The sequence below is a fragment of the Phoca vitulina genome, unplaced genomic scaffold, assembly GCF_004348235.1.
Source record: "Phoca vitulina isolate PV1807 unplaced genomic scaffold, GSC_HSeal_1.0 scaffold60, whole genome shotgun sequence".
Taxonomy (NCBI): domain Eukaryota; kingdom Metazoa; phylum Chordata; class Mammalia; order Carnivora; family Phocidae; genus Phoca; species Phoca vitulina.
In genome coordinates this window covers 1,565,917-1,589,881 of record NW_022589763.1, presented here as the reverse complement: position 1 = coordinate 1,589,881, position 23,965 = coordinate 1,565,917, and the positions used below count along the sequence as shown (strand labels likewise).

The window sequence follows — 23,965 nt, the reverse complement described above, 5'->3', positions numbered from 1 at the left end:
ACGGAGCGCATGCGTGCGGGAATGAAGGAGGGGATCTAGGAGTGAGGGAGTGACTGGGCTCAGGGCATGAATCAGTGAGCTCATGGATGCGTAACTGGATGAGTGCGTGAAGGTCCACATCCATGAATGAGTAGTATGCGCAGGAGTGAGTGAATGAATCAAATGTATGAACAAGGGAATGAGTGAATGCGTGTATTCGTGAATGAATGAATGTGTGCACGAGTGCACGAATTAAATGTATGAACGAGGGGATGAGTGAATGCGTGTATTCATGAATGAATGAATGTGTGCACGAGTGAACGAATTAAATGTATGAACGAGGGGATGAGTGAATGCGTGCATCCTTGAATGGATGGAGGTGCGCACAAGTGAAATTTAGGAAGTAGTTCAAGTCAATCGTCCAGAACTGGGCAGGACAGGGAGGCATGTGGCTCACGTGCGGACCCAGGAGGCCCTGGTTTGAACCCTCCCGCTATTGCATGAGTCCAGTTGAATGTACAGAGAAAGGGGGAGCACAGGGGCAGCGGGTACCCAGGGGTGCGGCCCTGGAGAGCTGAACATGTTGGACACACAGCTTGAAGGCTCATGAGAAGAATGTGTGTGTGGGGGGGAGTTGACGTGCCATTGCTCAGGAACGGAACAGCTGGGCTTGCTGCCCTGTAAAGTCACCTGGGGTGGGGGAGGAGGAGAGAGGAGTCCCAGAGGGGGTCACCCAGCCAGCTGCCCCACAGGTTCACCCCACATCATGTCTACACCATCAGTACACATACCAACGTAGTTTAAAAAGATGAACAAGGCCTTTGTGCTATTATGAAAATTGCTCCTCCCAACCCCCCACAGACGTTGGGGTGTCAGGGAACCCCCACCTAGGGTTCCACATCCCACACTTGGGAACTGGCACAACTGAGGCTCCAGAAATGAGAGAAAAAGGTCCAAGAGGATATCGCCCATGCTAAACCTCATTAACAATCAGACGGATATTGCCAAGCGATATAATTATTATCTTGATATTATTATTACTATCATCCCAGCATCTCAGCTTCCCCAGAGCAGGGCTTTGCTGGATTTCATCTGGTTCCCCATTGGGACAAGTCAGCCACTCGCGACCCCATGGGGAATGGGGGCTGGGCATGCTCCAAAGCCACCGGGGCTCACTGGCCTGGGAAAAGAAGGGACGGAGACAGAGAAGGGAAGGGCCCCGGGTTCTAGAAGCACCTGTCCATAGAGACAGCACCCTCGATCAATAACCATCAGCCTCGGGGGACAAATACTGGCAGGGTTTTTCCACCCCACACACCCCACCCCACAGACAGGCCCAGACCTGTTAAGGAATTGCAAGGGGGTACAGGCACTGGGAAGCGCCCTCTGGAAACTTGGCGCCTCACCCATCCATCCATCCATCCGTTCCTGAGCAATGGCACGTCAACTCCCCCCACACACACATTCTTCTCATGAGCCTTCAAGCTGTGTGTCCAACATGTTCAGCTCTCCAGGGCCGCATCCCTGGGTACCCGCTGCCCCTGTGCTCCCCCTTTCTCTGTACATTCAACTGGACTCATGCAATAGCGGGAGGGTTCAAACCAGGGGCTCCTGGGTCCGCACGTGAGCCACATGCCTCCCTGTCCTGCCCAGTTCTGGACAGGTGTCCAAGTGTCCCCGCACATCCATGCCACAGCTCATTCTGTTTGGCCTCAGTCTGGCCTCAAGTGAGCAAACTGTGGAGTGCTGTGCGCAAAGGCCCTCCTCTGAGGAATGGGTCCTGGGACAGACCTCCAACAACCAGAGATCTATTTCCGAATGTCCCAGACAGCTCCTGTCTCCTTTACTACATAGGGCAGTGAGGTTCCCAAATTGTCCCCTTTCCATGGGTTAGAAGTTACCCAGCAGCAGGATTTCGACCTGGCACTAGTAACATGTGGGGCAGGTCACTGTCTGAGGTGGGGCGTCCCGTGTACTGTGTACGGTGTGGAGCACTGTCCCTGGTCTCCACCTACCACATGCCAGGAGCATGCTGTTCCCTCCCTCAGTGTGACAACCAGAAACAACTCCAGACATTGCCAATGGTCCCCTGAGGGGCAGAATCACCCCTGGGGTGCTAGCTACTGTGATGGATGGATGGATGGATGGATGGATGGATGGATGGATGGATGATAGATTAGATAGATAGATAGATAGATAGATAGATAGATAGATAGATAGATAGATGATGGATAGTTATGATGGATGGATGGATGGGTGGGTGGATGGGTGGGTGGATGGATGGATGGATGGATGGATGTTTGGATGGATGGATGGATGTTTGGATGGATGGATGGATGGATGGATGGATGGATGGATGGATGGATGGATGAAGGGATGGATGGTTGGATGGATGGATGGATGGATGAAGGGATGGATGGATGGATGGATGGATGGATGGATGAAGGGATGGATGGATGGATGGATGGATGGATGGATGGATGGATGGAGTCTCTAGTGCTAAAGCAGGGTTTCTTGGCATCAGCAGGACTGACATCTGGGGCTGGACCATTCTTTGAGCTGGGACGTCCTGTGCACTGTGAAATCTCAAGCAGCATCCCTGGTTTCCACCCACCAGGTGCCAGGAGCACCCCCACACCCAGCTGTAACAACTGAAAATGTCTCCAGACATTGCCCCTCACTCAGAAACTCTGTCCTATAGCAAGAGAGCCTTCTGGGTGCAGAAGCCAGCTTGGGGCTGAGCCAAACAGAACCCTCTGCCAGGCCCTGAAGAAATGGGGGTGTTCTCCCTTCCCCGGCCACCCCCACAGCTCCCTCGACATATGTCTCAGGGGTCTCTGTGTGGAATGATGAAGACAAAAATGCAGTGGGCACCATCGGGGGTGTGCATGCTCGATGGAGTGTCTGGTGGCTGGTCAGCTGTGCAGAGGGCAGCCTCCCGCCTCTCCCACTGCCACGGGGCAGGCACATCTCTCTCCAAGTGGAACACAAGCCTCTGGCTCCGATGCACATGCACATCATGGGCATCTGGGCGAATTACCAGGAGCAAAAGTCAGGTCATGCCGGCTCCCTGCTGGGGTCTTGCTTCTCAAAGGCTTCAAATCCTTGCTGGGGTGGGGCGTCCTGCTCGTGGTAGGGTCCAGAGTGCATCCCTGGTCTCTACCTCCTCCCCAACCATTCTGTATCCTGTCAACCCCATACGTCTCCAAAAGGTAGAGTTGGAATGCCTGCTGGCGTTCTAACAGCTCTCAGCAGAACAGGAAACACCACCAGGTGCATGATGGGGGGTTGAAAGAAGTAAGCATCGCCCCTTCCCCAGCCCCTGAGCCTCCCACGCACTCGCCAGCCCTGGGTCAGCCCTGAGCAGACAGCATTAGCAGCTCCCTGGGGAAACTGTGAGGGATGCACATCCTCCAGCAACCCCCTGAGCCCCTGGGATCACAAAACTGAGCCTGGGGGCCAATGGGGGCCTCGTGATCCACGCTCAAACCCCAAGTTCTGCTCTGGTTGCTGGAGGAGGTGGGGATGGGGCAGGAGACGGTGGGGAAGGATGCACAAGAGCCGGAGGGAATGGGGAGCGGGAGGGAACCGCAGAGATGTCCAAAACAGAAGGTTTAGGATGTCCCAGCAGCTGCCTTGTGTCCCAACACACACTTCCATCGTGACCCACCCCTGCCCCACACACCCGCCTGCCTCGTGGGACCCTTGCTACTCCGAATTTGTGCTCAGAAAGCAGGGCAGATGGCAGTAAGACGCAGGCGAGCCTCCCCGGTCCCCGGCCACAGGCTTGGTCCATTTTTAAACCCAGAGCAGGCATCCTGCCGTGGGCGTCGCTGGGCTCCTGTGCATCGTGGGTCTCCAGGAAGCCGTGCAGAGGGGACACCTGGCGACCTCCACCGTAGGCGCATTGGGTGGAAGCTGGGCTCTCCTCCGGGTTCCTGGGAAAAGGCGTTTGCTAACTGCAGAAGTGAGCCTGCATCCTCCGCAAAGGAGCCCCGGGGAGAAAATGCGACTTTTCGTTCATTCACCAGAAACAGCATTATTAGAGAGGTATACAACCTTACTTTTTTTTTTAAATAATAATAACCATGTGTTGGGATAGATTTCAAAACCATAAACTACAAAAAAAGACACTAACCGATTTGATTGTGCAACACGCTTTTTTTTTTGTGACCAAGGCCTTAGGAATTAACCTGAAACACAAGCAAGAGAATGAGAGACAATATTTGCCCTCTATATATATACAGGATATCACGATTGCAATTATTTATCCATATTTTACCCACTTGTAAAGACACACTTCGTGATGTATAAAGAACTACAATTGCAAACCACTTGATACAACAAATAAGCAAAGTGTTTCTAGCACAGGCTACTGGTTTACTTTCAACCCCTACTTTGCCCTGACTCAGCATCATAAATGGAAAAAAGTTTAAGAAGAAACCCATTACGCTTTACACAAATCACACATTTTTAGTGGAAAAATAAATATGTCTTCTCAAACAAACATTGGCGGAGGGGAAGAGTGGCCTTGTTTTACACATTGGCAAATCTCTTCAATACCTGGCTTCCTAGAAGAGGGCTGCTTTCTCATATCTGCTTACACATTGCTTCGTTTTCAAAACACCATTTAGTCTGAACTATCTGGCCTCATACAGACACATGGTTGGAAAAGAGGAACTCTGGGCATGGCATATTAACCCCGCAGGGTGCGTGGTGGGTTCTGTAAGACTCCATACCTTCCCCTTCTCCCCTGCTCCTGTTCCTTAGATCTTTACAACAATGCCCATTGTCATGTGCACTTGTGTAAAATCTAATTTATTTTAAAAGTTTATTTTTCGCACAGTTTCCTAATGAAATAAAACATATATATGCATGCTATTGCTGTTACTATAATGTATGTACTGGCGTTCATATATTATATGTATCCTGTATATGTAGATCCTATATTATATATAATATAATGTAATATAATAACAGTATAATATATCATGTAATGTTATGTTCTCTCTATATTATATATCCTGCATATTATATTAATTTATTATTAAATAATATGTTGGTACTTATTTATATATTTATATATAAATGTATAATTTATTTTATGGATATTATATACATAAATATATATACTTGTTATTTTATTATATATTATATAAATAGTATATCTAAATATATAAACATATATAATATAAACTTATCTGTATAAATATATAGATAATATAAATTTAGAAATATAATATATAATTAATATAATTATACAAATTATACATAAACATATATAAATTATACATATAATCTGTAAATAAATTTATAAATAAAATATATATACAAATATATATGTAAAAATATATAAACATATAAAATTTATATATTTTTATAAATTTTTATTTATATATTTATATAAATATATAACATTTTTATCTATAAATATATTTATATAAACATTTTTATCAATTTTTATCTACAAATATATTTATATAAATAAACATATTTATATATTTATATATATTGTTTATAGATGATATATTTATTTAGCATATATTATTAAATGATATATACTTATAATACATATATAATTATATATATACGAAATATGCCTTTTTTTCCTTTACCCAAACGCATTAGAATCACAAGACAACACAGCACCTATCATCAGCTAACCTGCCTTGTGACCGTTTGAGATTCTGCACCCCAACTCTTGCCCTGAGCCCCAAGGTCTCGTGTGCCCGGGAAATACAAGCCAGACATGAAATGCGTGGCCCCGCACCACCCCACACCCCTTCCACCCACAACCAAGCTCTGCCCTCTTTCACGAGTCTGCAAGGGCACAGCGTAATACACAACCCTCTGAGCACCCTGGGTACAGCAGCATTTCATGTCTCAAAAAGCAATTACCACCTGCACCCGGATGCCTCACCCAGCTGCCGAATCTCTCACTTTGCAGTCCTCGGGGAAGCCGTCCACACCATGCTTTGCACCAGTGACGCCGAGGAGACGGGCAAGGTGTCACGTTTGCACGGTGCTCTTGGCAGGTGTGTTTCGGGCACATCCCGAGACACAGAGAGAACCTGCACACAGCAGGTCTTCGGCACAGGCTGATGCACCTCACGGGCAGCAACACACCTGCATTCAAGGACCGTCCCCATCACAATTCCTAAAGAAAAGTCCTTCATGGTGTCGGGAAGAGAAAATTCTTCCTGTACCTTCTACGGTCTTCCAGCTGGGTTAGGAATTAAATTGACAGATTAACAAGAGAACAAACAAAACCCCACAAAGTTTTATTACCTGTGCACGGAGGCCCAACGTCGAAATCTGAGACCCAAAGAAATGACCAAGGCAGGCAGTTTTTACACATTTTCCACGAAGAGACAATATATTTGTGAAGCATCAAAACAAAACAAAACAAAACAAAAAACAGGTGTTTGGGAGCTGGAATTTACGAGTAAGGAATTCTGAGCAGAATTTGGGCAGAGGCAGATTAGAAAAAAATAAGATTTATTTACACAGCTTTCTCAGCTTTAAAGCTCCAGTTTCTGGTGATAACGGTGTATTTTCACTTCTTAGTACAGGGAGGGCATTTTTCATTTGGGAGATCTATTTCCTGCTTTCAGGGGGACAGAGGAGGGTCTGCGTGTCCTTGTCCTGGCTGTGTATTGAGCAACTTCTATTTAAATAACATGTTTTGTTTCTTAAATTCCACATATGAGTGAAATCACATGGTATTTGTCTTTTTCTGGCTGACTTAGTTTACTTAGCATAATACTCTCTAGATCCATCCATGTCTTTGCAAATGGCAAGATTTTATTCTTTTGTATGGCTGAGTAACATTCCATTGTGTGTATAAATATATATACACACATTATATATACACACATTTTATGTATGTAATACATATATATACACACACATATATAATGTATGCACATGTATTCACGCTACATATAATGTATGTATGTATACACACATGTGTATAAATACATAAATCCACATTATATATATACATTATATATGTAATACATATATGTATATACAGATATATATGATGTATACATATGTATACACACTATATACAATGTATATATGTATACACACAATGGAATCTAATATATATACAATACATACATAAAAGATATTACAATGTGTATATATTATATATGTGTATGTATACGTATATACATATATATATATATATATATATATATATATATATATATATATCATATCTTCTTTGTCCATGAACAACAACAAAAAAAGAGGGGAGGCGGGTGGGGGGGATGAGTGAAACAGATGATGGGGATGGAGGAGTGCACCTGTTGTGATGAGCACTGGGCGATGTATGGAATTGTTGAATCACTATATTGTACACCTGAAACTAATGTAACACCGTGTGCTAACTACACTGGAATTAAAAAAAATAAAAATTAAAAAGATAAAATAATCCATATGCCAAAGTGGTGCCTTTTGGGGTGGCCTGCCCTTGGCCCCTAAAAAGAACTGAAGGAGTATGGAAAACCATCCATTGGGAATGGAACATGCTGGGGGGGGGGGGGTCAAGAAGCCCACTGAAGAGATTCAGCTTTTTTCAAAGAACCACCTACATTTGGGCCAAGGTGAAGGCTACAGCGCGAGGAAGCATTGTGTACATCGAGAGTGTGCCCCGAAACCCAGAGACTCCAGAAACACAGTGTTTAACAGTTTCATAGGGGACCTGATTTAAAGTTTGCCTGAGGTCTGCATCCCGCATCAGAATGGTGAATTTCTGGAAAGCCAAACTCTGCACTCCTGTCCTTGCAGACTTCAAAGGAGGAACAGCGGTCAGAATACAGACGTCTGCTCTTCCTAAAACTTTCCAAAACTAGGATCCCATCACTAGCTCATGAGCAAAAAAACTGAATAATTTTTTTTGAAACAATGCTAAATCACAAATTTTCACAGGTTATTTGCTTCCAATGATTTGTTAGACTATGTTTCTGGGTATTTTTTAAAATTTATTTTATTATTACTATTTTTTACTGTGTTTCTGACCATATGACTGGGTGTCATAGAAACAAACAAACAAAATAAATCAAGGCCTGAGTCATAGAAACAAACAAAATAAATCAAGGCCCAAGTGAAAGGAGAGTAACATGCATCAGAAAATTGATGGTATGGGTGGAAATCCCCATCTTCAGGGGTACCTAAAGCTGCTTTTTTAAGAAGCCCAAGGATGCAAAGAAAAAGTGGGTAAAATCAATAAGCAAACACAATGTCAGCAAACACTTGCTCAAGATAGATGTCCGGCTGCTACGGACGCTGGGTCCTTGGAATTGGGGACAAATGCATGAGACTTGGTGATGAATCACAAGAAACTCAAAGAAAACGATGAATGTGCTCCCATAAAGGCTCAAATTCTCTGGAACAAAAAGCAACCCAATCTACACTGAGTTATCTGATAGAAGATAAAATAATGGTGCCCACACAGCTCTTGTTAAAAAAGTCTCCAAAATGGACAAGCTTCATTGCAGTCAGAAAAAAAAAAAAAAATGCAGTTTGAAAGTCAGATTCCATATCACACACGGAACGCGCATGCATTCCATGCATATCAAAATGTCAGCGCAAACATAAAGCTGTAACTGAAGCACATCCAGATGTATATAAAATTATATATAATGTATATTTGTATTTATATATACATGTTTTCTATATTTTTATTTTATACAGTATAAATTTTATGTATGCATTTATATATAAATACATTGTGTATCTATATTGTATAGTGTACATACGTAATTCTATACACGTCATGCATTATCACAGAATATTGCATTTATGGTGAATTTACCATGGAAAGAAACGGGAGCATCTTTCCAAAGTCTCCGCAAGCATCATCTGCTCATGGGGATGCCTGCACGCTCCAAGCAAAAATGCTTGTGGGGGGAAATCAGAACTGGTTTTTTGTTCCTTTGTTTTTGTTTTGCAGCTCGATTGCGTGTTCTATAGAATCGACAGAGAACCTTCTGTAAGTGTCAGGTGTGCACCGTGATGACTGGACAGACTTACCCCTTGCAATGTGAGGACCACCACCATCCCATTAGCTAACACCTCCCTCCCCTGGCACATGATTGACTCTTTCTTCCTTTGTGCCGAGGACACTGAGATCCGCTGTGTCGGCGACTTTCCCGTGCACCGTGCACAAGAGTTAATGAAGTCACCGTGCTCAGTTAACAAAGTCACCATGCTCATTCCCCAGGACTTTTGTGTCCTATTGCTGGAAGCTTGTGCCCTTTTTATTGCTAGGGTATGAGGACCCACAGATGAAGGGTCCCTCCATCAGGGCAACCAGGTGGTGGAACAGCAGCCCCTCCCCAAAACTAAAATCGACTCCTGATGCTCCTCAAGCTGACTGGTGCTGAGTTTTGGGGAAACAGGAGGGTCCTGCAGCCCCAGAAATCGAGGTTGCATGCCATTGGCCAGAGCTGTCACATGACCAGAATGACCTGCAAAGGGTGCTGGGAACTGTAGTTCAGCTGGGAAGCCTTGCACCTACCTAGAGCTCTATGGATTCAGAAAACAGAACAGTTTTTTGGGAGGAAAACCCACATTTTCGAACACTCCTTGTTTTTAGTTAGTGTCTGCAGTTTTGATTTCATGGTCTCAACTTCTCACCTGACTCTAACAAATATCTTATATATTGCAATGAGCATAATTCTACTTATATTAAGAAAAAAAAGTTTATTTGTATTTTTTCCCCCATCCCGCCTGCAGCCCTCGCTACCTACCAGGCACGGCTGGGAATGCTTGTCACACAGGAGCTCATTCAACCTCACCATTTGGGGGAAGCAGAGCCCATGATTACACCCATTCTTCAGATGACGTAACTGGAAGCCCAGAGAGGTTGTTTCACTTGCCTCAGGTTGCACAGCTCGAAATGCAGAAGGCAGCCTGTGAACTCATGAATTAGGCCTCAGCGTCCGGAGATGAATCCTGACCGGCTTCACGGCTACATCCCTAGGGAAGCTCAGTGAGTTCCCCATCCTTTCTTGTAAATTAGGAACACATGTACCCAGCACGTAGTGCTGGACACATGAGTTTCTTCAGGCTGCCACAACAAAACCCTGCAAACTCAGCGGCTTCAACAACAGACATTTATTCTCTCGCTCTCTCAGTTCTGGAGGCAAGAAGCCTGGGATCCGGGCGGGGCAGGGCTGCGCTCCTTCTGAAGATTGTAGGGGAGGCTCTGCTCCAGCGCCCCCTTCCCAGCGTCTGGTCAGTCCTCGGCTTGTGGCAGCTTCACTCTGAGCTGCGCACGACATTCCCCTTCGAGCGTGTCCGTGTGCACATTTCCCCTCTCACACGGACGCCGGTCCTGTGGGGTTAGCGCCCACCGTCCTCCGGGATGACCTCAGCTCATGACCGCTGCAGACTCTACTTCCAAATAAGGTCACATTGTAGCTGCTGCAGGCTAGAAATGGAATATATTAACTTGGGTATTTGTGTGTCTGTGCGTGTGCGTGTGTGTGTGATTTCTTCTTCCCACTCCACAAGTCACACGGCAATCAGCGTGACCACACTTCCCCCCCCCGCCCCCCACTGGAAAGCATTGCACTTCACCATGGATATGTGGTTGGGGAGGGGAGCAGAAGTTCTTTCCAAGGGCGTGCAGGAAAATGGAAATAAAAGTATAGCTCCCGTGGTGGTCACCGTTCTCTAGGCCCATCTAAAATTTGATTCCGGGGCTTCGCTCCGTTCCAGCGTGAAGATGCTCCTCCAGGCCCGGACCCCCAGGCACCCACTCGAGCTCCCAGGAAGAACCGGGAGTGTTGCTTTTTACACAATACGGTCAAAGCCATCCTTTCCTTCCTTCATGGGCATGCAGAATGCAGCTAATTGTGACTTTTCTCCTCTTTTTATCAGGGAAGCATGCCGTCCTGGTGGCCCCAGGGGTGGGGCGGGATGCGGGGGGAGTTCCTTAAGGACATATGCCCCCCACCTGAAACTCATGTAACACTCTGGGTCAAGCACACTTCAGGCATCAACCAGTCAATCAATCAATAAAATGCTTCTGCTATATAATCCCCACCCACCCCAAAAAAGATATGCCTCCAAGTACTCGTGATTCAAAGATTCTGATTCTAACTAGATTGAACATTAGCCAGTTTCCGCTTGTCACTTGGGTGATTTTCTTTTCTTTTAAGATTTAGTTTATTTATTTGACCCAGAGAGAGCACAAGCAGGGGCAGAGGGAGAAGCAGGCTCCCTGCTGAGCAGGGAGCCCCACGCAGGACTCGATCCCAGGACCCTGGGATCATGACCTGAGCCGAAAGCAGACGCTTCACTGAGCCCCCTGATGCCCCCCACGGGGGTGATTTTCATCCCTTAATTTTGTAACTACGTTTAAGTGTTCACCATCCATCGTATTCCAGATGGCAATGTGAGAAGTTCTTTCCAAGGCGTGCAGGAAAATGAGAACTCGTCTCCCTCGGCAAGGTGACAGGTGCCCATCTGCTCCCCAAACCCCTGCCGTGACCCTCGGAACGGAGCAGACACCCTGCCACAGGCAGACACACGCCCAACGGGCACCCTGCCCCACTCAGGACTGCATTTATCCGATGCCGCTAAGCTGCGTAGACAACTTCCTGAATCGTGGACCTACCACGGCATGCTGCCTCCTCCTTGTAGGTGGGGATTACAGAAAGCAAGAACACGGCAAGCCAACCGCGGTATTTTTCTTTCTTCTTTTACATTTATTTATTTTTTTAAATATTTTATTTATTTATTTGACAGAGAGAGACACAGCGAGAGAGGGAACACAAGCAGGGGGAGTGGGAGAGGGAGAAGCGGACTCCCCGCCGAGCAGGGAGCCCGATGCGGGACTTGATCCCAGGACCCTGGGACCATGACCTGAGCCGAGGGCAGATGCTTAACCGACTGAGCCACCCAGGCGCCCCTTACATTTATTTAGAATGATGAAAATTTATGTATGACAGGTACAGGAAAAAAACAAAACAGACGGATGGATGTCTTTATAAATGCTTCCATTGCATCTAGGTCTGTCCATGAAGGTGCAAATGCGTGTTTCCATGCATTTGCACGTGCACACACCTTCACACACGCTTTTAACCAGCGTCAAAAGAAACTCACATACAGAAAACGTGCGGCAACCGTGTGGCTTCGTCCCTGGGTGCAAACAGTTGAGAAGCGTGCTAGGACATCCCCGTCCCAACAGGAATTGCGGGCTGCTGTCTTGAAATGGTTCAACTCATACATGAATCCCTGACATGAGACACCACCATCCTAGCTGCAAGTTCCCTTTTGCATTTGGGAAGCTCTCATTAGGGCTTTCTGCTTTTGGCGCCCCCCTCTTTGTAGACCTAGCTCCCAATCCATGATGGTGAGCACAAAGCATGCATATTTAGGACTTTTCTGGGTCCTCTCCATCAGTTGCAGATGGCAAAAATTGTCTCTATTTTGATATTTAGGGCAAAGCCCGAAAGTCCTATAAGCATGGACCTAAGTTGGATGAAACTATGCCAATAAGCCCAAACTGTCTTTTTCCCTCCCCCCTAAAATCTTACTAACATAGAAGCAAATAGCTAGTATGCATTTCAGATGCTTGAGCATTTTTTAAGGTTCTCTACTACAGGTCTAAAAATATATATATAAACTAAGAAAAAGGATGGCATTGCCTAAAGAACAAACCTAGAGAGCATCAGATGGAAACTAATATGAGAACAGTCAAGAGTCACACATCGCGATCGCCATCCCCTATTTTCCCAGAAATCTCGAAACCATAAGATTTCACAGGAAAAGGAAAAGCATCCCAGGCCGCTTCCCCCACCCCCCCACCCCCGAGATGGCTTGCACTCGAACGACCGTGCATGCACAATCCCGAAACCCAGCCTCAGCCTCTGCAGGTTGGGGGCAGGGGATGGAGGGCTGGTCGAAGCCACCCCGAGTGGTGAGAATCCCACATTCCACATCAGCCAGGCCGGCGGGCGCTGGCTCCCTGATGAACACTCAGCCTGGGTCAAGCTTCTCCCCAGAGCTGGCTGGAAACCCCCCCACCCCCAGTGGTGCTCCTGAGACCCCAGCAGAAGACAGCACCCGAACCCACGACCCTGTGCCCTGGGACACTCCCCGTGCTTTGGGGCGACACGCACAGGTCGCCCATGTGCACGTCCTGCACCGTGAGGTCGTGTTGGGAACCCAGGACACAGTCAGCATCTATCCACATTCACGATCGAACCAACAGATGAGGCAATAATCTTCGTTCGACCCAAGGAGGAGCCCGGTTATCCTCACAAACGCACCTCATCCAGCGGATTTGGGGATGCTTTGGGAGGTGGCTCATCTGTGCCGAACAGAAAACACGTCAGGGCGGCTGGTGATGTCGACAATGAAAGGAATTGTCCCGGGAGCGGCGAACGGGGTTCTTGTCTACACCGAGCTTCTCCCTAAGCAACCGCTGGATCTTGAAACCCTCATACGTGCGCTGGTCCTGGAAGGGAAGATGGGCAACCATGTGTCACAGCTAGGATGAATTGACCAACTATATCTTTTGGTCACAGCTAATATTTGCACAAACCCCCTTTTACAGATGTGGTTTCATTAACCTTCACAACCTCGGAAGAGGGAGCTTTTATTCCTTGCAGTTTACCAAATAAAGCTGAAGCATCGTGCTCAAACAGTCCACCTGTTGCCCCGTATGTGGCCCCATCCCCAGAAGTGTGTGTCCAGAAGGTGTGGCAGCTTCAAAGTGGAGCTGCCACACCCGTCCAGTTCCACAGGTTGCACACTGCAAACTCATCCCCCTACAACTTGCCAAGACGGCGTGTCAGCCGTCCTTCAGCTGACAGGTGACCTCCCGGACCCAACCGCACAGCCGAGCAACGTCAGCGTGACTGCGTGGAGCCAAGTTCGCTGCAATGCTGAGACCCTCCCCCGCACCCCGGGTCATAAACAAAACCCAAGATGGAGCCGCCATGCTCATACTTGTTAGACGGTTTGCACGTTTGGCAGCCGGCAAGACCAGGTAACCCCAGGATGAGTCTCGCCCACCTTGGGGGGGTCCCCTCATGATATGACAGCGAGTGTGCGGTCTTGGTGTCTGAGGACCGTAGCTTTAACAGACGGGCAGGCAGACGTGGTCTCCGCTGGACCCGGGGACCTCATCCCTGAAGAATAGCTAACGGAGGGGACGTCTGGGGGGCTCAGTCGGTGAAGCATCAGGTCATGATCTCAGGGTCCTGGGATCGAGTCCCGCATCGAGCTCCTTGCTCATCGGGGAGCCTGCTTCTCCCTCCCCCTCTGCACCTCCCCCTGCTCATGCTCTCTCTCTCTCTCAAATAAACAAATAAAATATTAAAAAAAGAATGACCAACTGAAAAACTAGATGGGATGTTTATCTAGCCTCCAAAAAAGCAAAAAGAGCTTCCAGGCAGGGAAAACAAAACAAAAAAACCCAACCAAACAAACAAACAGAAAAAGCGGGCTTTGTCTCAGATAAACGGGGAGATCATGACCCACATTTAAAAAAAACAAAACAAAACAAGAACAACTCCAGGTGCTGCAAAAAGAAAGTCAGGTAAGGTGAGGCGGTTGGGCACAAAATTCTGGCAGGCACCAGGAAAAAAGCCAATTCAGGTCTACACTGCTGGGTTCTGAAATGCCCGCGGGCCCGTGCCGAAGACGGAATCCAAAGTCACGCTCGGTGTGCCTGCAATGACCATGGGAGCTGCCAGCCACGGGAGGGGTGTTTCAGAGACTCGGTTTTCCCCCAAGCTTTCTGGGGGGGCGGGGGGGGGCAGGTGCAGTGTAGACCCGAGCTCCCCTGTGTCTGGATTTGGTCAGTACTCCCCATCTGCCAGCAGAGGGAGGCCCCGGGCAGGTTTTGGGATTTTGCAGTCCCACCTAAAACACCGTTCCTGCAGGATTCCCTCCTTAGGGACACAAAGGAGATGTGGGTGAACACACCCCTGCAAAGCCCAGATGGAGTCCGATGTGGGTTCTTGCTGTGGGGACCACACCTCCACACACCCTCAGCTCGCTTGTGCGATAAAACCCCTCCTTGTGTCTGGACCCTCCCTGCAGACTGGTCCTCAGGGCCGGCCACCGGGCAGCACCCACCACCCCTGCCCCCAAGGGTAGCCAAGCAGGCGTGATTCTCCAAAACCCAGGAGACTGGACCCCCAAAATCCTGAACTAGAAAGCCACAGCGGCCCCCCACCCCTTTCCCTGGGGTCTGTGCACAAATTCACCAGAAAGCCTTCCAATTCTGTCCCTGCATACTTTTGTTTTTGGAGAGGAATACAAACATCGCAGCCTCAACCCAAACATTTCCCGAGTCCCTTACGATCGATCGAAACCGTATCAGCCCCCCTGATTGCTACCCTGAGCTGAGAACGTTTCAGTCTATGTGAGTTATAACACCCACTCTTGCAGATCACAAAGCTGCTTAAAAATATGGGGAAAAAAACGGAAAAGCATCCCCCATGAGGCCCCAACTTAAAACCACTTCCTTAAGCAAGGCCGCTATATGGGACGTCCCCAGAAATAACCCAGCCCCGTAGCAGGCTCCAGGAACTATTTTTATACAACCCAACACTTACCATTTGTCCTGAAACAGTTTCTCATTCTGTTGCGTTGGCAGAAACCCGCTGCGGCGCCCACCAGCGTGACCACCAGCACGGACACAATAGGAGACACGATTTTCGCTACCATGTTTCCTGCGGGATGGAGAAACCAAAGAGGGTCTCAGAAAACACGTGGCCGGTGAGAAAGCCGTTCATTGTAAGTCATCCCACAATCTCACCTCGGGCCCTTCCCACCCTCACATGCACGGGAAAAAATACATAGTAATAATAATAATTAATAATAATAATAATAATAAAAAAGAGCAAATCAGAACAAGAAGTCCGAGGAAAGGATTTCGCTTCTATAAGCAGAAGATTTCGAGATTATTGACCACGTCTTACCAGTTCAGGACATTCAAGGCAGAGTATTGCAAATAAGAGGCACTCGATTTGTTTTTCGTGGATTTGTTGAATTGGATGGGTTTGTACCTTTTTCAATTGGTTCTTCGTGGATTTGTTGAATTGGATGGGTTTGTACCTTTTTCAATTGGTTTTTCGTGGATTTGTTGAATTGGATGGGTTTGTACCTTTTTCAATTTGTTTTTCGTGGATTTGTTGAATCGGATGGGTTTGTACCTTTTTCAATTTGTTTTTCGTGGATTTGTTGAATTGGATGGGTTTGCACCTTTTCCAAGTACGATGTTTGTACCTTTGCAAATATATTCAGTGCACACGTGCCCATAAAGGTCTGGACACAGGTACACACCTAACCTTGACAGCTTGGAGGCAACCTTACTGCCAACAGTCTGGTTTCTCTGCCTGGGACCTTGCGTGACAAAAATCAACGGTCCCGAGAAAGAAGAAATCATTGCTTTTACTGGCGAGAACCACCTGTGTCTTCTCTCAGAGTGGGTCAAGCAGCTGGTGTGTTGTTGGGATGGATACGTGGCCCCCATGGGACGTTGGCTTGGATACTGTGGCCTGCAGGAAGCATCACTTCCCTCTCCCCACCCTGCTCTGGCATCAGTCCCTCTGTCTGGACGCAGGACCCCATACGTTCCATGCAACCCCTCGTGTGCCACCTCGATTTTCGTCTTGGGCTTCGCCCCTCCAGCCCCCAGCTTGTGTCCGAGAGAATGGTAGGGATGGCTGTGCTGCGAACGCCAGCCCAGACACCCCACAACCCCGAGGCTGTGCACGCGCGTCGGGACGCAGAGGCTGCAAAGCGCTTCCATGCGTCCTTCTCGCGGAGCATCTGTGACGCACAGAAGCTTGGCGTCGGGGCGAGCGCATTCATCCTCAACGTGAAGGCGGGATTGCTAAGAGGCTGCATTCTGCCAACAACGTGTGACCAGCGTGGGCCTCCTGGCCTCCACCCCTGCCCTGTCTGACCTGCTCTGGGGCGGGCATGGACTTCTAGGGGGCTTCTCTAGGGCCGAATTCCACACCCTCCTTCCCGTTCTCCTTCTTGGCTTCCGTTCGTGCGCTTGCTCAAAGACACAGGAGCCATCGGTGGCCCCGGGACAGGTCCACGAGCCCCTCCCTGCCCTCGGAGCCCCGAGACCCACCCTCCGCCCTCCTTCTCTGAGCCCCCAGGGAGGTGAGCACCCCGCAGAGGCAGGCTGCTCCATGAAAGCCTGTGGGTTAAGACAGTGTGTCCAGACCCTGCTGGCCGGCCCACAGCGCTACGCAAGAGCGTGTTTTTATTACAGACGGGAGCGGCACGGATCCATTACCCTGGGGGTTCCCGTAGGTCGAGTGTCCGTCTCCGCCTGTAAAGAGGAAGGCACGTGGTCATGCGTTTATTCAGCAGAGTCTCCACCGCCGGGCACCGCGGAAAGGCTGGGCATGCAGCGAGAAGCACCGCGGACGCGGATCTGCGTGTGCGGGGAGCTTACCTTCTCCCCGAGGAGGGGGCGCACACTCAGCCTCAGGAGGGGGCTGTGGACGCTACATCCAATGCTGAGGAGTGCGAGGGGGCAGCGTAGCGACAGGGCAAAGCAGCTTCCATTCCAGGGGACAGGGGATATACACACACCTTTACAGACGCAACGTGCACGTGCACCCACGGACAGGTGCACACACTCACGCCCCCCATGCGCGCGCCGCCCCCCATGCGCGCACCGCTCCCCATGCCCGCGTCTCTACCCATGCGCGCGCCGCCCCCCATGCGCGCGCCGCCCCCATGCCCGCGCCTCTACCCATGCGCGCACCGCCCCCATGCGCGTGCCACCCCCATGCCCGCGCCTCTACCCATGCGCGCACCGCCCCCCATGCGCGCACCGCCCCCATGCGCGTGCCACCCCCATGCCCGCGCCTCTACCCATGCGCGCACCGCCCCCATGCGCGCACCGCCCCCCATGCGCGCACCGCCCCCATGCGCGTGCCACCCCCATGCCCGCGCCTCTACCCATGCGCGCACCGCCCCCCATGCGCGCACCACCACACATGCGCCCGCATCCTCACATACACACAAGCACACACTCACATTCATGCTTGTGAACACATGAAGACATGCATACACGCACACTGCCACCCGTGCGCGTGCCTCCACCCCTGTCCGTGCCTCCACCCATGCGCGCGTCTCCACACATGCAGGCGTGCACACCCCCACATGTTTGCAGAATACGTGCCAACAGACCTGCAGGCACGCATACAAGCCACACACATACACACGTGCACACACCACCTGCACACGCACGCACACAGTGCGCACACAGAGACACATGGGCATCTACATGCAAATCCATGTGCACAGACTCATGCACACAGAGGCACATGTGTGCGCAGGAGAAATACATGCCCGTGTGCATTAGCAAGTAGACGTGTGTGTGCAGCCAAATGCACACGCATGCAGAGGCAGACATATGCACACATACAACCATAAATGTGTGCACCGGCGTGCACCCATCTGCACTCATGCATGCATGCACGCGCATTAGCACACATTTGCACACACACAAGCACAGGTGAACACTGATGTGCACACACACACATGTACAAACACACACACACAATATCAACTGTAAGCAGGGCTTACTTACTTCCTTGCAAGAAAGTAAGACTGCGCTGCATGCAAAGCTACTTTGGTGACCGGTGAGCACACGAATTAGACCCCGATGGTCAGTTAACTTCCACGCAGGAGACAATAGGACAAGCTTCCCGCCAGCGCCCAGATGGGGTGTTAGTTCTCCCCAAGGACAGTTTCTCCGCACACAGCTCGTAAGAAATAATTCCTTTACCGTAAGTATTTCCGTAAGAGTTGGGTCTAGAGCGCCCTCCTCCTGCAGGACAGAAAGACCACGTGTCCAGAAGTTTCGGCGACACCACTCAGAAAACCAGCACACCCGAAGCAAGATGCAGCGTGAAGCTGCGGAGATTTCCGGCCCTCCCTCCCCATGCAAAGGGAAGAGACACAGTCACCACGGGGCGGCCTCTGACCACACAAGGAGCGGCGGCTGAGCTCAGCCTGCACGATGCACGGCTTCCCCTGACACCCTCTGGAGCTCATGGCGACTGGGGCACACGCCATGCTCATGCCCGAAGACCGGGCGCTTGCCTTAGCTCACGTGCAAACACGCTTTCCATGAGGCCAGCCTGGGCAGTGCCGTGGGCACAGACTACAGTCATCCCGGCCAGTGAAACAGGAAGATTTCTGGCACCTTCTTCTCATGTCTGGAGACCGTTTCTCAACGAAGGTTTGAGATGATAAACGGAACGCCTGGTGCTAATTTTGTTAATTTGGAAGCGGGAGCATTTTTGTGGGTGCTGTTTAAACACTGATGGGTCATTTGATCAACTGCCTCCGGATTGAGCCGTGTCCCCCTCCCCAAAATTCATATGTTGAAGTCCTAGCTCCCCGGAACTGCAGAACGGGACTGCGCTTGGAGGTGGGGTCTTTAAAGGTAACAGCGTTCCAAATTAAGGTAAAATGAGGTCGCTAGGATGAGATCACTAAGCTGTTAGGACTGGTGTCCTTTGTGCAGGAGGAAGGGACATGCCCAACGCGTTCTGCCACCTCCAGGGAGAAGCCGGGTGACGCGGTCACCTGCTGCATGAACCCAATCCTCGGTGCTAGTCTGAGAGCTGACTCACAGCTTGGCGCAGCTCAGCACCACAGAACAGGGGTCCAGACACGGATGGGGCCAGATGCGCGTTCCCAGAGCCTCACATGCCAGTGAGCGTGGCCCTCCGGAAAACCGCATCAGCCAGGCTTTGTCCTGCAGCTTGACCCTGGCCCCGCCCGAGAGCATGGGGTCAGGGGAGGGGGGTTTGGAGACATTTTGTCCCCAGGGTGAATGGTCATCCTGATGAGTGTGCTTTTCTGCACTCGGAGGGGAGACAGGTCCCCAAGACATGGCGGCGTGGGATCAGAGCCCTGACTAATTTCCTGGGGAATAAATGTAGGCATCCTTAGGGCTCCCGGGGGGAGCACTGCTAGATGAGTCATTTCTTTCCCGCTTGTGAATCCGGCAAAGAACAAAACAACAGGCTCTGGGAAGGATCCTTGCGGAGGGAGAACCATCAGAGACAGGTGCATGGGGTAAACACATCCCCGGACTGGGATACCTCCCTGGCCTGGAGGGTTGTGGGGGCGTCATGTGACCATGCAACATTCCACGTGGCTGCTTATAAAAATATCGAATAAGCTTTTGTCCCACAATTTCCAAAGAAAGAGGATGATGGGCGCATCACATCTGCACACTGAGTTTAAAGGAGACAGCTTTTGACCCCTCTCCACTAGGACCCTTCACACGCCGCCTGTCCCATACAAGCGTGTGCACCGTGGAGGGACAGCGTTATGGGGACGGGACCATCTATAGGGCGACAGATATCTGTCCCTTAAAGCAGACTGTTTGAGCACCATCCTTCACCTTTACTTTAGAAAATGGGATATAAAATAAAAATTTCCCCTTCAGAGGTTAGGGAGGTTAATGGGACCACATCTCCGAAAGGACCATACCCCTTGCCAATGCACCATACAAATATTAGTTTCGGCCAAAAAGATAAGTCACTCAATTCATTTATGGTGCTCAAAACGCTTAACACATGGCAAACGGAAAAGAAAAATAATGCTTTGAAATCAATCCACAAGTTGATTGATGGGCAAAGGGGACTCAAAGGTACAAACGTGTAGTTACAGGATGAATAAGCCCTGGGACGTCACATAGAGCCTGGGGACCCTAGTTAACAATCCCGTATCCTATATTTAAAAGTTGCTAAGGGAGTAAATCTTTAAGGTTCTCATTTTACAATAAAAAATAAAATTTGTGGGGCACCTGGGTGGCTCATTCGGGGAAGCATTTGCCTTCAGCTCAGGTCATGATCTCAGGATCCTGAGATCGAGTCCCGCATCGGGCTCCCTGCTCAGCAGGGAATCTCCTTCTCCCTCTCCCTCTGCTCCCCCTGCTTATGCTCACTCTCTGTCAAATGAGTAAATAAAATCTTTTTAAAAAATTTGAAAAGCAAAATTTGTAACTATGCGTGCCAATGGACACACACAAAAATAAAATTTGTGTGTGCCGATGGACACAAAAAAATAGAATGTGTAACTATGTGTGCCGACGCACCCAAAAAATAAAATCTGTAACTGTATGTGCCGATGGACGTTCCCCAGACCTAGAGCCATGATTACTTTGCGACATATAATAAATGTTGAATCACTACGCTGTACACCTAGAACGAATACAATGTTCCATGTCAATTGTATCTCAATTAAAAAAAAAATAATCAATCGGTAGCATTTTGTTTTCCCAGCGACGATGTTTTGTTCTCAGTCTTCCCTTACGGAAGCAGAGAGCGTCTGAGGGCTTTGAGATCCGCTGATCCGTTTGCAAAGAGCTCAGTGTAGACAAGAACCCCACGAATCACTCCTGTGGACTTTTCTATTCCTTCTTGGCAGAATCTGCCTCCCCGAAATGTTTTCTGCTGGCAGTAGGTCAGCCACCTAACAAAAAGCCCACAGTGTGTTGGATGTTGTCCCCCCCTAGCGAGGGTTGCTGTCTGCCATTCTGTTTCCCACTACCTGGACGCTGGGGGCCCCTGGACAGCAGGACGCGGCCAAGCCAGACGGTCAGTGCGGAGAGGGCTGCGAACCCCGGACGCCAGCACACAGAGCCCCAACACCCAGGACCCCAGGAAGAGGCGGGGATGGGCATGCACGGGGGAGCCCGGCAAAGACGACCCCCACCCCGCCGTCCACCGGGGTCCAGGTGCTGGGCGTACCGTGCGTGTTTCCGGACCCATCATTGCTGGGGTAGTAGCTCCCACCACCTGCGGGAGAGAAGGTCCGTGTCAGGGATGCTCTGCTGGGAGGCATGGGGTTCCTGGTGATGGCACCAAAGCCGTGCCCACGACTCACCCCAAAGAGAGCCCCACATGGTGGCAAAGAGCGGGAGCCACCAGGGCACGTCCAAGGCTGCCCGCCTAAAGTCACAGCTTTCTGCTAGGACAACTCCCGCCGAGACAGACCCCCTGTGGAAAGCTCGGTGCCTTCAGAGAGCACACATGGACCCGGACGGCTCCCCGCACACGCAGGTGCATCGTCCTCCTGCAGAGAGATCTGAGCGGGACCCACACCCTCGTACGAAGCACCTTCACGAGATGGGCAGACTGGAAAGGCGAAGCCCATCGTGAACCTTCTCTCTTAGGGGCATGTTTACGGTTGGCTGATCGTGACCGTCACAGCCCTGAAGACAAAGCTGTTTGTTCACGGTGCTGAGCATCGCAGAAAGAAGGCGCACACGCACCCTGCTTGTCCAGATGACGCATGTGCCCTTTGGCAAGGTTTCGGGGCGGAGGCCTTCCCTCTTCTGGAACGCATCGGGCGCGACCAGACAGAGGAGAAACCTCGCCTACACGACACAAAGCCTCATGCATTACAGCCTGGAGCCCGAGACTGTAGAGGGCTCTGTCCCAACCGACCCCTGCTTTTGTTTACGTAGGAAAAATTCTCGGCGGGTGGTTCCATTCCAGTGATAGCAAGAACGTCCATAAAGGCTTTATACATACCCGTGTACGTGTGCATAAACGTCTATCTATATACGTAGGTATATACACACATACGAACAAATAAAAGTATACATAGATATATATAGAAGTACACGTACAAACATACATACACATATAACAGTATACATACCTACATATAAAAGTAGATAAATATACATAAAGATATAAACACACACATACATATGTAGATATACGTATATAAAGATATATATACTCAAAATATATGCATACATTTTTAAAGCTGTCTCTATGTACATATATAAACATATTTATACACATGTAAAGATATATCTATACATATATAAAGGTATATGCATATGCAATATTATAGAAGTATATATATATAAACAGGCAAATATAGAAATATATACATATTCAGAGGTGTGCATGCATATAAATATATATAAATATAAAGGTATGTAGAAATACAGATATAAATACATATATACACTACATATAAACATGTATGTGTACACAAAGGTCTCTAATACCTATATTAAGATATAGATAGATAGATATACACACATATACAAGTGAAGAGATACATACATATATATTTATAAAAGGTGTATATGTAACAGAGATATATAAATAAGTACATACATATATAAAGGGATATGTACATAAATAAAGATAGAGATTTTATGTATATAAAGGTGTTTATGTAAATGTATAAAAGGATATATATATATATAAATATAAAGACATATAAATATGTACATACATATATAAGGGATATATAGGTAAATAAAGATATATAGACATACATATATAAAGGTGTTTATATAAATATATATAAAGAGATTCACACATGAATATAAAGATATATATATATGTACATCCATATATAAGGGATATACAGCCAAGTGAAGATATATAGAGAGTATATATATATAAAGTATATATAGCATATAAAGGTGTTTATATAAATATATATACAAATATATATTTATATGTATTTATATATACATGTATTTATATGTATTTATATATACATATATTTATGTGTATACATAAAGCATATAAAGGTGTTTATATAAATATATATAAAATATTTAAGGGATATATGCATAGGTAAAGATATATAGAGACATATGCATATAGAGATTTTATATAAATGTATATAAAGGGGTATATAGGTAAGTAAAGATATATAGAGACGGGCGCACGTCCAGGTGCGCATGTAAGTCTGTATGGGGATCCGTACACGAATATAAAGATGTATAAATACGTACATGCGTACATAAGGGATCTGTGCATGAGTAAAGATGTGCAGAGACGGGCGCACGTCCAGGTGCACGTGTAAAGGTCCGTACGGGGATCCGTACACGAATATAAAGATGTATAAATACGTACATGCGTACATAAGGGATCTGTGCATGAGTAAAGATGTGCAGAGACGGGCGCACGTCCAGGTGCAC

At 48.3% G+C, this 23,965-nt stretch overlaps 1 protein-coding gene across 1 annotated transcript in view; it reads right to left on the bottom strand.

Moving 5' to 3' along the window:
* Positions 1 to 12,827: 12,827 nt before the first annotated feature.
* The window catches only part of XG (Xg glycoprotein (Xg blood group)), a 15,717-nt gene continuing 4,579 nt past the window's right edge, over positions 12,828 to 23,965 (bottom strand). The window contains exons 4-8 of the mRNA XM_032391143.1: positions 21,759 to 21,806; positions 18,776 to 18,817; positions 17,270 to 17,305; positions 15,570 to 15,686; positions 12,828 to 13,459 (exon numbers count right to left, since the gene is read on the bottom strand). Of these exons, the coding sequence (XP_032247034.1) occupies positions 13,443 to 13,459; positions 15,570 to 15,686; positions 17,270 to 17,305; positions 18,776 to 18,817; positions 21,759 to 21,806 (260 nt within the window). The 3' untranslated portion in view covers positions 12,828 to 13,442. The remainder of the gene's footprint in view (positions 13,460 to 15,569; positions 15,687 to 17,269; positions 17,306 to 18,775; positions 18,818 to 21,758; positions 21,807 to 23,965) is intronic.